This window comes from Thalassophryne amazonica, chromosome 4, assembly GCF_902500255.1.
Source record: "Thalassophryne amazonica chromosome 4, fThaAma1.1, whole genome shotgun sequence".
NCBI lineage: Eukaryota > Metazoa > Chordata > Actinopteri > Batrachoidiformes > Batrachoididae > Thalassophryne > Thalassophryne amazonica.
The window spans coordinates 144391944-144408833 of record NC_047106.1 but is presented as its reverse complement, the minus strand read 5'-3'; the positions used below and the strand labels follow the sequence as shown (position 1 = coordinate 144408833).

Below are 16890 nucleotides of genomic sequence, written 5' to 3'. Positions count from 1 at the left end.
GAAAGTGGGGTTGGAGCAAAAACCATGCCAGCAAGTCAATGGACACAAACAACAAGCGACAACAAACACACAGACGTCTTTCCCCAAAGCAGGGGGTCAGACAGGGATGCAGTTTGAGTCCAACCCTCTCCAACATCTACATCAATGAATTGTCCAAATCATTAGAACAGTTGGCAGCACCGACAGACTGACAGACCCACTGCTCACAAAACCAGGCGGAGAGCAAGCTGCACTTCCTGACCACCAGCCTGCTGCATCAAGACATCAGAGACACAGATCACAAACACCCAAACAGACTCTGAGCGCAACATATATAGGATAGTATATTTTTATACCGAAAACACAATTTTTAGTATTATTTCAATCCCACATCTCCTGTTTACACATTTATTTACTGTAGAATATTGTTATGTACATCTTATTTTTTATTTGTTGTTCAATGTAACACTTGCTTTGACAATGTAAACATATGAAGTGACGCCACAGACGACGCCACAGACCGACGTGACGCCACAGACTGACGTGACATCACAGACAGAGGCGAAGCCACAGACTGACGTGACATCACAGACAGAGGCGACGCCACAGACTGACGTGACATCACAGACAGAGGCGACGCCACAGACTGACGTGACATCACAGACAGAGGCGAAGCCACAGACTGACGTGACATCACAGACAGAGGCAACGCCACAGACTGACGGGACATCACAGACTGACACCACAGACTGATGTGACATCACAGACAGAGGCGACGCCACAGACTGACGTGACATCACAGACAGAGGCGACGCCACAGACTGACGTGACATCACAGACAGAGGCGACGCCACAGACTGACGTGACATCACAGACAGAGGCGACGCCACAGACTGACGTGACATCACAGACAGAGGCGACGCCACAGACTGACGTGACATCACAGACAGAGGCGAAGCCACAGACTGACGTGACATCACAGACAGAGGCGAAGCCACAGACTGACGTGACATCACAGACAGAGGCGAAGCCACAGACTGACGTGACATCACAGACAGAGGCAACGCCACAGACTGACGGGACATCACAGACTGACACCACAGACTGATGTGAGACCACAGACTGACGGGACATCACAGACAGAGGCGACGCCACAGACTGACGGGACATCACAGACAGAGGCGACGCCACAGACTGACGTGACATCACAGACAGAGGCGAAGCCACAGACTGACGTGACATCACAGACAGAGGCGACGCCACAGACTGACGGGACATCACAGACAGAGGCGATGCCACAGACTGACGGGACATCACAGACAGAGGCGACGCCACAGACTGACGGGACATCACAGACTGACACCACAGACTGATGTGAGACCACAGACTGACGGGACATCGTAAAATGCTGAAGATGTCACACATATTTTCATGTTATGTGTCTGTGGGTGTCTGAGTTGTGATCTCTTGCAGTACCTTTCTTCCACCACCAGGGCCCCTCTCGCACTGAGTAGGAGACATCTTTGAACTCAATGTTGATCGATGGTCTTCTCGGTAACGATGAGAACTTCTGTGCCTCTGTGAGGTTGTTGACCGTCTTCTTCACATGAGTGTACAGGGTAGGCGTGGCTCGGCTGTCGCACCGCTTGTTTACCAACTCATCCATGCAAACGCACACTGTCCGGGGGTCCAACATGAAGTCCGGGGGCCCGTTGGTGTTCTGAGATGTGAGTGGGGACAGATAAATACATTAACTGGACAGCTGGTGGAAAATTCAAACAAGAGGGCAGACTGCATCTATGTTACATCAATATTGTTCTTTGAAAATATCAGACCAGAAACCCTGATTCAGATTCAGGTCCTGATTTGCCTAAATGTCTTTTTTTTTCCCCCACTTCTGTGTTCAAAGGGCATTTTCTGGTTTTGGATAATGTGTGTGGATAATGGACGAACATCCCACTTTATCTGTCCTGGTTTGGGCCCAGGTCTCAGTCTGCAACAGAGTAAATTCCTCAAAATGGGCCTTTCATGAAAACATGATTCAGCAGAGTTTATCTGGAAAATCACTGATTTATTCTTCACTTTTTTTTTTTCCTGATGATTTCAGTGGAAATTTCTGCTGATTTGATTAATTAATGAACGTTTTTCTGGTGTTTGTTGACGAGTTAATTGTTAAAGTGATGTTTGATACGAAGCCTGTAAATCCACACTGAGCCGCGTCTGACGGTAACCTCAGTGCTCTGGAGCCGGATTAGCAGGGTCACCCATCCTCACCCACAGGGTCACCCATCCTCACCCACAGGGCACCCATCCTCACCCACAGGGCACCCATCCTCACCCACAGGGTCACCCATCCTCACCCACAGGGTCACCCATCCTCACCCACAGGGCACCCATCCTCACCCACAGGGTCACCCATCCTCACCCACAGGGCACCCATCCTCACCCACAGGGCACCCATCCTCACCCACAGGGTCACCCATCCTCACCCACAGGGCACCCATCCTCACCCACAGGGCACCCATCCTCACCCACAGGGTCACCCATCCTCACCCGCTGTCCCTCACCCACAAATGATCTATGATCAAATGACTAATGTCAGTTTGATCTCAGGTCATGTGACTGTTTTCAACAAACGCCAACAAAATAAGAACTCATTTTTATTTATTTAACCAGGTTAGTCTCATGGAGATCGAGATCTCATTTTACAAGGGAGACCTGGACAATCCTAAAGTTTCTAGTCCATCTAACCTGCATGTCTTTAAATGTGGGAGGAAGTCAGAGCACCCGGAGAAAACCCACACAAACATGGGGACAAGATGCAAACCTCACACAGAAAGGCCACAGGTGGAAATCGATCCCATGCCCTTCTTGCTGTGAGGCAACAGTGCTAACCACTACGCCACCGTGCTGCCCATGACCATCAATGTATCACAAAGCCAAAACTGAAGTTTGTCTGTGTGCCAGAGTGCAACCTGTAATCAGTCTGAGTGGAAGCAGTTTTGTGAAGCACTTTGGTCAGCTGTATTTAAATGTGCTATAAAAATAAACTTGAACTGAATATTAAAAAATGCTGGCATAAGTACAATTAGTTAAGGGTAAGGTTTTTTTGTAAGTTAAGAGTTGCAAGTTGAAGCTTATTGATGTTTGTCCTGATAAGCTGAGCTCCTCAAAAATTTTTGGGCATGCTGAAAATTTTCAACAAGCGCCAGCGTGGCTGTCGGTGATCACCACGCTGACAGATCACACAGCACTTCATTCAGATCACACCTGATCGCGGCCGATTGACGCTTTAAAACAGGGGTAGGCAACCTGTTCCAGAAAGAGCCATGAGGGTGCAGGTTTTCTTTGCAGCCACTGACTCCACCAGGTGATTTCACTGATTATTTCACTGTTAGGAGAGACGGCATCCATCCCACTTTGGATGGAGCAGCTCTCATTTCTAGAAATCTGGCCAATTTTCTTAAATCCTCCAAACCGTGACTATCCAGGGTTGGGACCAGGAAGCAGAGTTGTAGTCTTACACACCTCTCTGCAGCTTCTCTCCCCCTGCCATCCCCTCATTACCCCATCCCCGTAGAGACGGTGCCTGCTCCCAGACTACCAATAACCAGCAAAAATCTATTTAAGCATAAAAATTCAAAAAGAAAAAATAATATAGCACCTTCAACTGCACCACAGACTAAAACAGTTAAATGTGGTCTATTAAACATTAGGTCTCTCTCTTCTAAGTCCCTGTTAGTAAATGATATAATAATTGATCAACATATTGATTTATTCTGCCTTACAGAAACCTGGTTACAGCAGGATGAATATGTTAGTTTAAATGAGTCAACACCCCCGAGTCACACTAACTGCCAGAATGCTCGTAGCACCGGGCCGAGGCGGAGGATTAGCAGCAATCTTCCATTCCAGCTTATTAATTAATCAAAAACCCAGACAGAGCTTTAATTCATTTGAAAGCTTGTCTCTTAGTCTTGTCCATCCAAATTGGAAGTCCCAAAAACCAGTTTTATTTGTTATTATCTATCGTCCACCTGGTCGTTACTGTGAGTTTCTCTGTGAATTTTCAGACCTTTTGTCTGACTTAGTGCTTAGCTCAGATAAGATAATTATAGTGGGCGATTTTAACATCCACACAGATGCTGAGAATGACAGCTTCAACACTGCATTTAATCTATTATTAGACTCTATTGGCTTTGCTCAAAAAGTAAATGAGTCCACCCACCACTTTAATCATATCTTAGATCTTGTTCTGACTTATGGTATGGAAATAGAAGACTTAACAGTATTCCCTGAAAACTCCCTTCTGTCTGATCATTTCTTAATAACATTTACATTTACTCTGATGGACTACCCAGCAGTGGGGAATAAGTTCATTACACTAGAAGTCTTTCAGAAAGCGCTGTAACTAGGTTTAAGGATATGATTCCTTCTTTATGTTCTCTAATGCCATATACCAACACAGTGCAGAGTAGCTACCTAAACTCTGTAAGTGAGATAGAGTATCTCGTCAATAGTTTTACATCCTCATTGAAGACAACTTTGGATGCTGTAGCTCCTCTAAAAAAGAGAGCTTTAAATCAGAAGTGCCTGACTCCGTGGTATAACTCACAAACTCGTAGCTTAAAGCAGATAACCCGTAAGTTGGAGAGGAAATGGCGTCTCACTAATTTAGAAGATCTTCACTTAGCCTGGAAAAAGAGTCTGTTGCTCTATAAAAAAGCCCTCCGTAAAGCTAGGACATCTTTCTACTCATCACTAATTGAAGAAAATAAGAACAACCCCAGGTTTCTTTTCAGCACTGTAGCCAGGCTGACAAAGAGTCAGAGCTCTATTGAGCTGAGTATTCCATTAACTTTAACTAGTAATGACTTCATGACTTTCTTTGCTAACAAAATTTTAACTATTAGAGAAAAAATTACTCATAACCATCCCAAAGACGTATCGTTATCTTTGGCTGCTTTCAGTGATGCCTGTATTTGGTTAGACTCTTTCTCTCCGATTGTTCTGTCTGAGTTATTTTCATTAGTTACTTCATCCAAACCATCAACATGTTTATTAGACCCCATTCCTACCAGGCTGCTCAAGGAAGCCCTACCATTATTTAATGCTTCGATCTTAAATATGATCAATCTATCTTTGTTAGTTGGCTATGTACCACAGGCTTTTAAGATGGCAGTAATTAAACCATTACTTAAAAAGCCATCACTTGACCCAGCTATCTTAGCTAATTATAGGCCAATCTCCAACCTTCCTTTTCTCTCAAAAATTCTTGAAAGGGTAGTTGTAAAACAGCTAACTGATCATCTGCAGAGGAATGGTCTATTTGAAGAGTTTCAGTCAGGTTTTAGAATTCATCATAGTACAGAAACAGCATTAGTGAAGGTTACAAATGATCTTCTTATGGCCTCGGACAGTGGACTCATCTCTGTGCTTGTTCTGTTAGACCTCAGTGCTGCTTTTGATACTGTTGACCATAAAATTTTATTACAGAGATTAGAGCATGCCATAGGTATTAAAGGCACTGCGCTGCGGTGGTTTGAATCATATTTGTCTAATAGATTACAATTTGTTCATGTAAATGGGGAATCTTCTTCACAGACTAAAGTTAATTATGGAGTTCCACAAGGTTCTGTGCTAGGACCAATTTTATTCACTTTATACATGCTTCCCTTAGGCAGTATTATTAGACGGTATTGCTTAAATTTTCATTGTTACGCAGATGATACCCAGCTTTATCTATCCATAAAGCCAGAGGACACACACCAATTAGCTAAACTGCAGGATTGTCTTACAGACATAAAGACATGGATGACCTCTAATTTCCTGCTTTTAAACTCAGATAAAACTGAAGTTATTGTACTTGGCCCCACAAATCTTAGAAACATGGTGTCTAACCAGATCCTTACTCTGGATGGCATTACCCTGACCTCTAGTAATACTGTGAGAAATCTTGGAGTCATTTTTGATCAGGATATGTCATTCAAAGCGCATATTAAACAAATATGTAGGACTGCTTTTTTGCATTTACGCAATATCTCTAAAATCAGAAAGGTCTTGTCTCAGAGTGATGCTGAAAAACTAATTCATGCATTTATTTCCTCTAGGCTGGACTATTGTAATTCATTATTATCAGGTTGTCCTAAAAGTTCCCTAAAAAGCCTTCAGTTAATTCAAAATGCTGCAGCTAGAGTACTGACGGGGACTAGAAGGAGAGAGCATATCTCACCCATATTGGCCTCTCTTCATTGGCTTCCTGTTAATTCTAGAATAGAATTTAAAATTCTTCTTCTTACTTATAAGGTTTTGAATAATCAGGTCCCATCTTATCTTAGGGACCTCGTAGTACCATATCACCCCAATAGAGCGCTTCGCTCTCAGACTGCAGGCTTACTTGTAGTTCCTAGGGTTTGTAAGAGTAGAATGGGAGGCAGAGCCTTCAGCTTTCAGGCTCCTCTCCTGTGGAACCAGCTCCCAATTCAGATCAGGGAGACAGACACCCTCTCTACTTTTAAGATTAGGCTTAAAACTTTCCTTTTTGCTAAAGCTTATAGTTAGGGCTGGATCAGGTGACCCTGAACCATCCCTTAGTTATGCTGCTATAGACGTAGACTGCTGGGGGGTTCCCATGATGCACTGTTTCTTTCTCTTTTTGCTCTGTATGCACCACTCTGCATTTAATCATTAGTGATCGATCTCTGCTCCCCTCCACAGCATGTCTTTTTCCTGGTTCTCTCCCTCAGCCCCAACCAGTCCCAGCAGAAGACTGCCCCTCCCTGAGCCTGGTTCTGCTGGAGGTTTCTTCCTGTTAAAAGGGAGTTTTTCCTTCCCACTGTAGCCAAGTGCTTGCTCACAGGGGGTCGTTTTGACCGTTGGGGTTTTACATAATTATTGTATGGCCTTGCCTTACAATATAAAGCGCCTTGGGGCAACTGTATGTTGTGATTTGGCGCTATATAAAAAAATTGATTGATTGATTAACTGATTCCATCTGCTCAAAGTGATATTAATCAGTAAAATCACCTGGTGGAGTCAGTGGCTGCAAAGAAAACCTGCACCCTCATGGCTCTTTCTGGAACAGGTTGCCTACCCCTGCTTTAAAAGTTTAAATCATCACAGCATTTCATTATTCAGGTCTGATCATGACCTGATCAGCGGACTTGAAAGCAGTTGCTCAGTGCTTTAAAGGTTTAAAGAGTCACAGCGCTTCATTCATTCACAGCAGCGTTTCCCACAGCCAGTCCACTCATCAGCATTCTGTACACCAAGATAAAAACTGAAAATAAAAAATAAAATAATGTTAATTACTCTGTTTTGACGCACACCACACAGTGCAGTACCAACCCGAACCACTGGGTGGATACGGGGCCTTAACAGGCTGGACATCAAAATCCAGACCAAAGACCACCATGATGCAGCAAAGAACATGTGAGGATGAATGGAACTTGTGGGTGAGGGACAGCGAGTGAGGATGAGTGGACCCTGGGGGTGAGGGACAGCGGGTGAGGATGAGTGGACCCTGTGGGTGAGGGAAAGCAGGTGAGGATGAGTGGACCCTGGGGGTGAGGGACAGCGGGTGAGGATGAGTGGACCCTGTGGGTGAGGGAAAGCGGGTGAGGATGAGTGGACCCTGGGGGTGAGGGACAGCAGGTGAGGATGAGTGGACCCTGGGGGTGAGGAAAAGCGGGTGAGGATGAGTGACCCTGTGGGTGAGGATGGGTGACCCTGTGTGTGAGGATGAGTGAACCCTGGGGGTGAGGGAAAGCGGATGAGGATGAGTGACCCTGTGGGTGAGGATGGGTGACCCTGTGGGTGAGGATGAATGGACCCTGGGGGTGAGGGACAGCGAGTAAGGATGAGTGGACCCTGTGGGTGAGAATGGGTGACCCTGTGGGTGAGGGACAGCGGGTGAGGATGAGTGACCCTGTGGGTGAGGATGGGTAACCCTGTGGGTGAGGATGGGTAACCCTGTGGGTGAGGGACAGCGGGTGAGGATGGGTGACCCTGTGGGTGAGGATGGGTGACCATGTGGGTGAGGGACAGCAGGTGAGGATGGGTGACCCTGTGGGTGAGGGACAGCGGGTGAGGATGGGTGACCCTGTGGGTGAGGATGGGTGACCCTGTTGGTGAGGGACAGCGGGTGAGGACGGGTGACCCTGTGGGTGAGGGACAGCGGGTGAGGATGGGTGACCCTGTGGGTGAGGGACAGCGGGTGAGGATGGGTGACCCTGTGGGTGAGGATGGGTGACCCTGTGGGTGAGGGACAGCGGGTGAGGATGGGTGATCCTGTGGGTGAGGATGGGTGACCCTGTGGGTGAGGATGGGTGACCCTGCGGGTGAGGATGGGTGACCCTGCGGGTGAGGATGGGTGACCCTGCGGGTGAGGGACAGCGGGTGAGGATGGGTGACCCTGTGAGTGAGGATGGGTGACCCTGTGGGTGAGGGACAGCGGGTGAGGATGGGTGACCCTGTGGGTGAGAATGGGTGACCCTGTGGGTGAGGGACAGCGGGTGAGGATGGGTGATCCTGTGGGTGAGGATGGGTGACCCTGTGGGTGAGGATGGGTGACCCTGTGGGTGAGGGACAGCGGGTGAGGATGGGTGACCCTGTGGGTGAGGGACAGCGGGTGAGGATGGGTGACCCTGTGGGTGAGGATGGGTGACCCTGTGGGTGAGGATGGGTGACCCTGTGGGTGAGGGACAGCGGGTGAGGATGGGTGACCCTGTGGGTGAGGATGGGTGACCCTGCAGGTGAGGATGGGTGACCCTGCGGGTGAGGATGGGTGACCCTGCGGGTGAGGATGGGTGACCCTGTGGGTGAGGGACAGCGGGTGAGGATGGGTGACCCTGTGGGTGAGGATGGGTGACCCTGTGGGTGAGGGACAGCGGGTGAGGATGGGTGACCCTGTGGGTGAGGATGGGTGAGCCTGTGGGTGAGGATGGGTGACCCTGTGGGTGAGGGACAGCGGGTGAGGATGGGTGACCCTGTGGGTGAGGATGGGTGACCCTGCTAATCTGGCTCCAGAGCACTGAGGTTACCGTCAGACGCGGCTCAGTGTGGATTTACAGGCTTCGTATCAAACATCACTTTAACAATTAACTCGTCAACAAACACCAGAAAAAGGTTCATTAATTAATCAAATCAGCAGAAATTTCCACCGAAATCATCAGGAAAAAAAAAAACAAAAAAAAACAAGTGAAGAATAAATCAGTGATTTTCCAGATAAACTCTGCTGAATCATGTTTTCATTAAAGGCTCATTTTGAGGAATTTACTCTGTTGCTTGATTGTGGAACATTTTTGGGGATTTGTTCTCACGTACAACAGACAAAAATGTGACTGCAAACTGATGATTTTAATGTAAATTAATCAGCATATTTACAAAGTGATCGTGTGGAAAACTGAAATAACAAAAGAAAAACAAAGTCTGAAAAAGGGTCAATTCTCTAAACGATTTATTAAATACGTCAGAGAGCAAAAAGATTTAAATGAGAAAAACATGAAATCAGTGATCAAATTGTAACTTCAGTAAACTTATTTTAATTGACTGTTAATGAACTTTAGTCACCAAACAGAATGTTTCAGTGAAAATGTTGCACAAGTCAAAATTTCTGGATTTACAGTTAAAAGACTGATGGACGTTTCCTAAACTTTGACCTGCTGTCTTCATCTCGTCACTTTTCCAACAACAACCTTTAGATTCCATAATTATTAATATTGATTTGTTCCCGTTAGATCAGCCCGAGGGGACCGGGACCCTCACGTTGTGAACCACGGATGGTTCAGCGGCTCGGCACTCACCATTATGATGGCGTTGGTGACGGTGGGATTGTGGACGGACCAGGCAGCCATGAGACAGGCCATGCTGAGAGACAGACACACTATGAGACTCCCTCACACACACACACACACACACACACACTGAATCCAGCAGGACCCACCCACTAATGCTGGCCACACCTCCTTTTCATGCAGGACCAACAGGAACAGACTGGATGTCAGCCAGCAATCCTGATCCATACCAACTGTGTCTCTGAGGACCTGGTTACTGGGCAGGTGTCCTTCAAGAGAGACAGACAGACAAAAAAACAAAAAAGAAAGCGAGAGAGACACAGGCAGAGACAAAAAGAGAGAGAGACAAGAGACCTTTCACTGCTATGCTGATGATACTCAGTTATACATGTCAATAACTGCTGGTAATCTTGTTCACATAAAATCCTTAGAAGATTGCCTTGCAGCAGTGAGAAGCTGGATGTCAAGAAACTTTCTATTTTTAAACTCTGATAAGACTGAAATGATGATTCTTGGTCCAGTGAGACATCGGCATCAATTTGACCAGTTAATGCTCAGCCTTGACTCGTGTGTCAGACATCACACTGACAAAGTGAGGAACCTTGGGGTAATTTTTGATCCTTCGTTGTCCTTTGACCTCCACATTAGAGATATTACAAGGACTGTTTTCTTCCACCTGTGAAATATAGTGAAGATTCGTCCCATCCTGTCTGTGGCTGATGCTGAGACCCTGATCCATGTGTTTATCTCTTCTAGATTGGACTACTGCAATGTTCTAGTTTCTGGTTTACTGCAGTCTAGCATTAGGGGTCTCCAATTGGTTCAAAATGCTGCAGCCAGACTTTTGACAGGAAGCAGAAAGTTTGACCATATTACACCCATTTTGGCGTCTCTTTGAATGAATGAATTTATTTGGCACACAGATGAAAAACAAAGACAATAACAAAACATAAAAAGAACAACGTCCAGTGAACCCGTGTGGGTTATACCATAAAAAATAAAGTATACATATGAAGCAGCAGGACCTTCATGGCCGGGACGACGGTGGGGATCGAACCCACGCGGCTCACACAAAGACCGTTCCTCTACCAGGTCAGCCAAAGGGGAACTCCCCCGTTAGACAAGCTAGCGGGAATGTCTTTTCAATTGGGACCCGGGACTTTCATCCCGCTACATATCTCCCCACCATTTCTGACTTCGTCCTGAAGTCACAGGTGCATGTTAGCATACTCTGTGATCCACATCCTGTTCGTGATGCCAGATTGAAGCAGCAAGACCTTCGTGGCTAGGACGACGGTGGGGGATCGAACCCATGCGGCTCGCACAAAAGACCGTTCCTCTACCAGGTCAGCCAAAGGGGAACTCCCCCGTTAGCCAAGCTAGCGGGAACGTCTTTTCAGTTGGGACCCAGGACTTTCATCCTGCTACACATATATAAATATATACAGTGGGGTAAAAAAAAAGTATTTAGTCAGCCCCTGACTGTGCAAGTTCTCCTACTTAGAAAGATGAGAGATGTCTGTAATTTTCAACATTGGTACACTTCAACTATGAGAGACAAAATAAGAAAAAAAAAATCCAGGAAATCAGATTGTAGGATTTTTAAAGAATTTATTTGTAAATTATGGTGCAAAATAAGTATTTGGTCACCCACAAACAAGCAAGATTTCTGGCTCACACAGACCTGTAACTTCTTCATTAAGAAGCTCCTGTGTCCTCCACCTGTTACCTGTATTAATGGCATCTGTTTGAACTTGTTATCTGTATAAAAGACACCTGTCCACAGCCTCAAACATTCAGACTCCAAACTCAACCACGACCAAGAAGCTGTCGAAGGACACCAGGAAGAACACTCTAGATGTGTCAGGACTGGCGGTGGCACATGAAGCAGGGAAAGACTAATGCAGACTCACAGGCATGGTTGGCTTAGATTGATAAAAAGCTTTATCAGAAGACCAGGCATAGGATTCGGTACACGGGTCGTCAAACTTACTGTCAGAGGTATCAGACATGGTACAGGCTGGGTCAGGGTCCAGAAACGAGCAGAGTTCATACAATCGGCATCGAGGAGCAATGTAGGCAAAACAGAGCCAGAGTCAAAAAACAGGCTGAGTACAGGGCAACAGCGAAGTGGAGGTGGGAATACACAGGCAAGGTAAAAAAAAAAACTGAAGAGCAAACAGGACGAGAACTGAAGGCAAGAGAGTGAACAAAGTCAACAATCTGGAAGTGAGCTGTGGAACAGTGAGGGTTTTAAATAGGAGCAAACTAATCAGGTTGATGTGGAGCAGGTGTGTGGAAAGTTCTGGAAAGGGGTGTGGTGAATTAAACAAAGAGAGAAGAAAGGCAAGAGAGTGCAAGAGGGCAAAACAAAGTGGTGCAAAACAAGAGAAGAGAGTGACAGAAAAACTAACTGTGAGAAAAATGACATGTTCAAAAATGAATGTGAGCAAAACAAAAGGGGCAAACCTAAGAACTACCGTAACAAATCAAAAAGAGCAAAACCAGGAAACTAATGATTAAAACTAAAACTGGAATGGAACTGGTCCAATAAAAATGGCAAAACAAACTATGGAATGAACAAAAGACAAAACAGGTGACAACTGAATGATACCATAAACGACAAATGGATTGTAAACTGATAAGCAACATCAAAGATAAATAATAACAAATCCTGTGATCAAGCATATACAATAAATGTCATAAACAGAACAAGACTAAAGAAACCTAAAGGATCATGACAGAACAAATTCAAAAACCAACTATAGAATAAATAAATGCGAAACAAAGGGAGAAAGAATGGAACCAGTTACTACCTAGAAAGCAAAGCAATAAACAGAACCAAACTGAGATTTACAAGAGAAAAAATAAATGAAAACAAAACTACAAAACCATAAAGGACATAGTGCCAAAATCAGGACCTAAACCCCGAGCTGGGGCCAAGCATGACAAGATGTACACCAGGTTAGGAAGAGTGAATCTATAATAGTCAAGCAGGTTGGTGTGAACTCAACCAGGTTGGTGTGAACTCAACCTGCTGCTTGTCAACTGTTGGAGCAACTGTAAGAAAATGGAAGACATACTGTTATGTGGGCCGCTGAAGAGGAGGTACTGCTGGCCCACCACCACCAGAGGGCGCCCTGCTTGGAGTGCGGGCTCCAAGCACGAGAGGGCGCCAGACCCAGAAGAAGTGACAGCTGTCACTCATCCTCAGCACCAGCTGTCACTCGTTCATCATCATCATCATCACCATAAAGGCCGGACTGCAACTCCACCTCCTCGCCGAGAAATCAACTACTGAAGAGGTAATTTCTCTGCTGACTCATATCGTTGAGTGATAATCTGAACTTCTTTTGCAGCCGTTATCCTGTGGTGTTCGTCCTTATCTGTGGGATTGGCGTTTGGTGTGACAGCGACGGCTTCGCCTCACACCCCAAACCAGATAAGTGGTTTAAACAGGAGCTGCACGAGTGTGTGATTGGAGGTGGAGGTGCTCCCTCCTAACTGAGTGCAGAATTGGGAGCAGAATTCACGGCTCCTAACGTCTTATGCTGGGTTTGTACAGGAGTTCAAACAAGTGTTTGACCATCCCAACAGAGGCGAGACCGCTTCGAGCGTGCTGCTGTCAATGAGACAGGGGCGTCGCAGCGCAGCCAAGTATGCAGTCGACTTCCGCATCGCGGCAGCGAGGTCCGGCTGGAATAACGTTGCGCTCCGCGCCGCCTTCGTAAATGGACTGTCTCCGGTCCTGAAGGAGCACCTGCTGGCTAAGGAGGAACCGTGGGATTTTGATGGGCTTGTCGATTTGGTTATACGCTTAGACAACCGTTTGAATGAGCATCGTCGGGAGCAGGCCGGGGGGCGTGACCGGGCACGAGCCGTCCCTCCCCCTTCCGGTTCCGAAAGGGTGACATCGTCCCCACGCTTCACTGCCAGAGAGCTCCGTGTGGCTACAGCTCCCCCTGCTGAGGAGGCTATGGACACGAGCAGGGCCAAAGTAAAAACAAACGTCAGACAAAGGAGGCTGGCCCGCGGGGAGTGTTTTGTCTGCAGCTCTTGTGAGCATATGCAGAAGGACTGCCCCAAAACGGTCAAACTACAACGCCCGTCCTTAGAAACTGGGCTAAAGGTGGGCCATAACACGCACGCGGGGAAATCCCGCAAATCTGCACGAATCCCAGTGACAATCCTTTGTGGGGATCTAACCCTTCACGCCCCAGCACTGGTAGACACGGGGTCGGAAGGGAATCTGCTGGATAGCAGATGGGCAAAGGAAGTAGGGCTCCCCCTGGTGGCTCTGCCGGCACCATTGCAGGTGCGAGCACTAGATGGCACCCTGCTTCCATTAATCACACATCAGACACAGCCAGTGACCTTGGTTGTGTCTGGAAATCACAGGGAGGAGATAGTGTTCCATGTAACACCTTCTACCTCCCGAGTGATTTTGGGATTTCCACGGATGGTGAAGCACAATCCCCGGATAGATTGGCCGTCCGGGGTTGTGACGCAGTGGAGCGAAACCTGCCACTAGGAGTGTTTAGGATCCTCGGTTCCTCCCGGCGTGACGGCTAATGAGGAGGTTAAAGTCCCCCCCAATCTATCGGCGGTGCCAACGGAGTACCACGATCTTGCTGACGTCTTCAGCAAAGATCTGGCGCTCACTCTCCCCCACACCGACCGTACGATTGTGCCATCGATTTGGTCCCGGGCGCTGAGTACCCGTCCAGTAGGTTGTACAACCTCTCACGTCCGGAACGCGAATCAATGGAGACCTACATCCGGGACTCTTTAGCTGCCGGGCTGATCCGGAACTCCACCTCCCCGATGGGTGCTGGTTTCTTTTTTGTGGGCAAAAAGGAGGGCTGAACAAGATCATGGTTCGCAACCAATACCCGTTACCTCTGTTGGATTCAGTGTTCACGCCTGTTAAAGATTTTGTATATATGTTATCACTGTTAAACATTTGTACCTTTGTCTTCTTTCTCATGAGAACGGTGTTGTGCTGTTTTGCACCAACCCTGAGAATGTACGTGTTATTCAACCTTGTTTTAGCATGCTGGGGTCAATCTGAACTGGGAATGAAGAGCTGGATGCACTTATTATTATTATACAACTTGTTTTTGTAGCCGCTAACGACTGGGAGTGAAGCATGATGGGGTCAGGCTGAACTGGGAGTAAAAGAACTGAAGGTTGTTTTGACTGTTGTGATGTGATGCTTAGTGTTCCAGGCAGATGCAGAACAGCTGATAACTGCAACAGACGAACGAGATGTGCTGACCTTCGACGATAAGAGTAAAAGAAAGAAACTGTTTTTCCTTACAGCTGCACTTATTGACGTATGTGTTTATGTTACGGGAAGAAACTTGTCTCGCGTTGTCCCCCCCCCCCCCCCTTAGGACAAGTTTTATGATGTAATGAGGGCTTCTCTAATAAAAAGAGCGGGAGCACAGGCCAGACTTTAGTGTAGCCTTGGTGTACAGCCTGGCTGCACTCCGCGCGAGATTAATTTGACTTTCTGTCTCACTGGTGTTTCTTGACTCTGTTTGTCTTATCAAGGTTTTAAGAATGTTTGGAGGAGAAAATACCCAACATTGACTGGGGGCTACGTCCGGGATCTCAACAACACCGGAGGTGTCCGGCGGAGGTCGTCAAGTCCAGACGTAAATCCTTGGCCAAGGTCCGATCGATTGATCGTGTCTGCAATTGTCGACCACCGTTGGCATCGTCTGGTTGACGAGATTTTCCCGAAGAAGACAGACAGGAGGTCGAGTCAGTGAGTAGAATTTCTTTGTAACAGTACTGAGTGAGTGGTGATCAGATCACATAAAACAGTTAAACTCCGTAAGCGATGGCGTGGAATCGTCTGTTAATGTAAAGCAGTTAAAATCCGCAAGGAGGGCGGACTCCTCTACGGTTGCGAGGAGCGCACGTAGTTAAATTCCGGAAGGAGGGTACGGACTCCTCTGTTTTAATACGTAAAGGACGTAAAGGAAATACCGGGTAGAAATACATGCACTGTAAAAAGGCAGTTAAATCTAGCAGGGACGGCGGAGTCCCCTAATGCAGGACATTAGTTAAATTTCACGGGAGGGCGAGCTCCCCTGGCCTAAGAATATGCGTACGGTTATTAAAGGTGTTTCTATGTGTAAATAGTGTTTTGTGTAAGTGTAAATAGAATAACTGTGTGAAAGTGTAAAACTTTGGACAACGTTAGTGACAACCGTGTGTGGATGCGGAGGCAAGTGATTCCGCTTCCTACGGGGAGGTGAAAGGAATCAACCACACGACGGCAAATTAATTGTCACGTCCAAAGAAAGTGTGAAAACTTCAGATTTAGAACACCCTAGGTGTGCCCCCGTCTGAAGTCCAAATTATAACAAGGGATAATAAAAATGGGGGGTAAGACGTCTAAAAATAAGGAAAATTTATCAACTGACGACTGGAAATTTATGGAAGCAAAAAATCCAAAAGCAACAAAGAAATTGGAGACCTGGATAAATAAACATGACTTTGACGGACGACTGAACCTGATCAGCATACAGAAGCTAAAGAAGGAGTTAGAACAGGAACATAAAGGTGATGAGAAAAAGATGCAGAAAGTAGGGGCAGATTTAGTGGCATTTTGGGAGGAGGAAGCAGAGAACAGACGGAAGGGAGCAGAGAAGCGACGATTAGAGAAAGCAAGGAAAAAGAAAGCTGTAGGTAAGGCAGAAGAAGATGTGATAATTCAGCACAGAGAATCAGAACAGCCTCAGCAACCACCGCCGGCTGGATCGTCGGTGACAACGGAACCTCTATATCCCTCTCTACCAGAGGATGACGATGTACCGCCACCACAGTATGATTTGGCAGTAAAACCTAAGGTAAAAAGTGAAAAACCAGAAAAACCACAAACACGCAGTCAAGCGAAAGTGCCTACAGCCCCTCCCATGGTGGAACACAGTGACCAGGGAGGTGCCTATCCTATGATAGAAGTACCAAATCCACGTGCAGGAACAGCAGGACATCGATCAACCATGCTCGTATATCGAACATGGAATGCTGATGATATCAAAGCAGCAGTCGACATGATACCATCGCCACATGTCGACATTGAGGGATTTATGCAGGATATAGA

General features: G+C 46.6%; 1 protein-coding gene across 1 annotated transcript in view; it reads right to left on the bottom strand.

Annotated features, from left to right (window-relative positions):
- The window catches only part of gal3st2 (galactose-3-O-sulfotransferase 2), a 127608-nt gene extending 117566 nt beyond the window's left edge, over positions 1-10042 (bottom strand). The window contains exons 1-2 of the mRNA XM_034168876.1: positions 9783-10042; positions 1456-1699 (exon numbers count right to left, since the gene is read on the bottom strand). Of these exons, the coding sequence (XP_034024767.1) occupies positions 1456-1699; positions 9783-9845 (307 nt within the window). The 5' untranslated portion in view covers positions 9846-10042. The remainder of the gene's footprint in view (positions 1-1455; positions 1700-9782) is intronic.
- Between the last annotated feature and the right edge of the window lie 6848 nt (positions 10043-16890).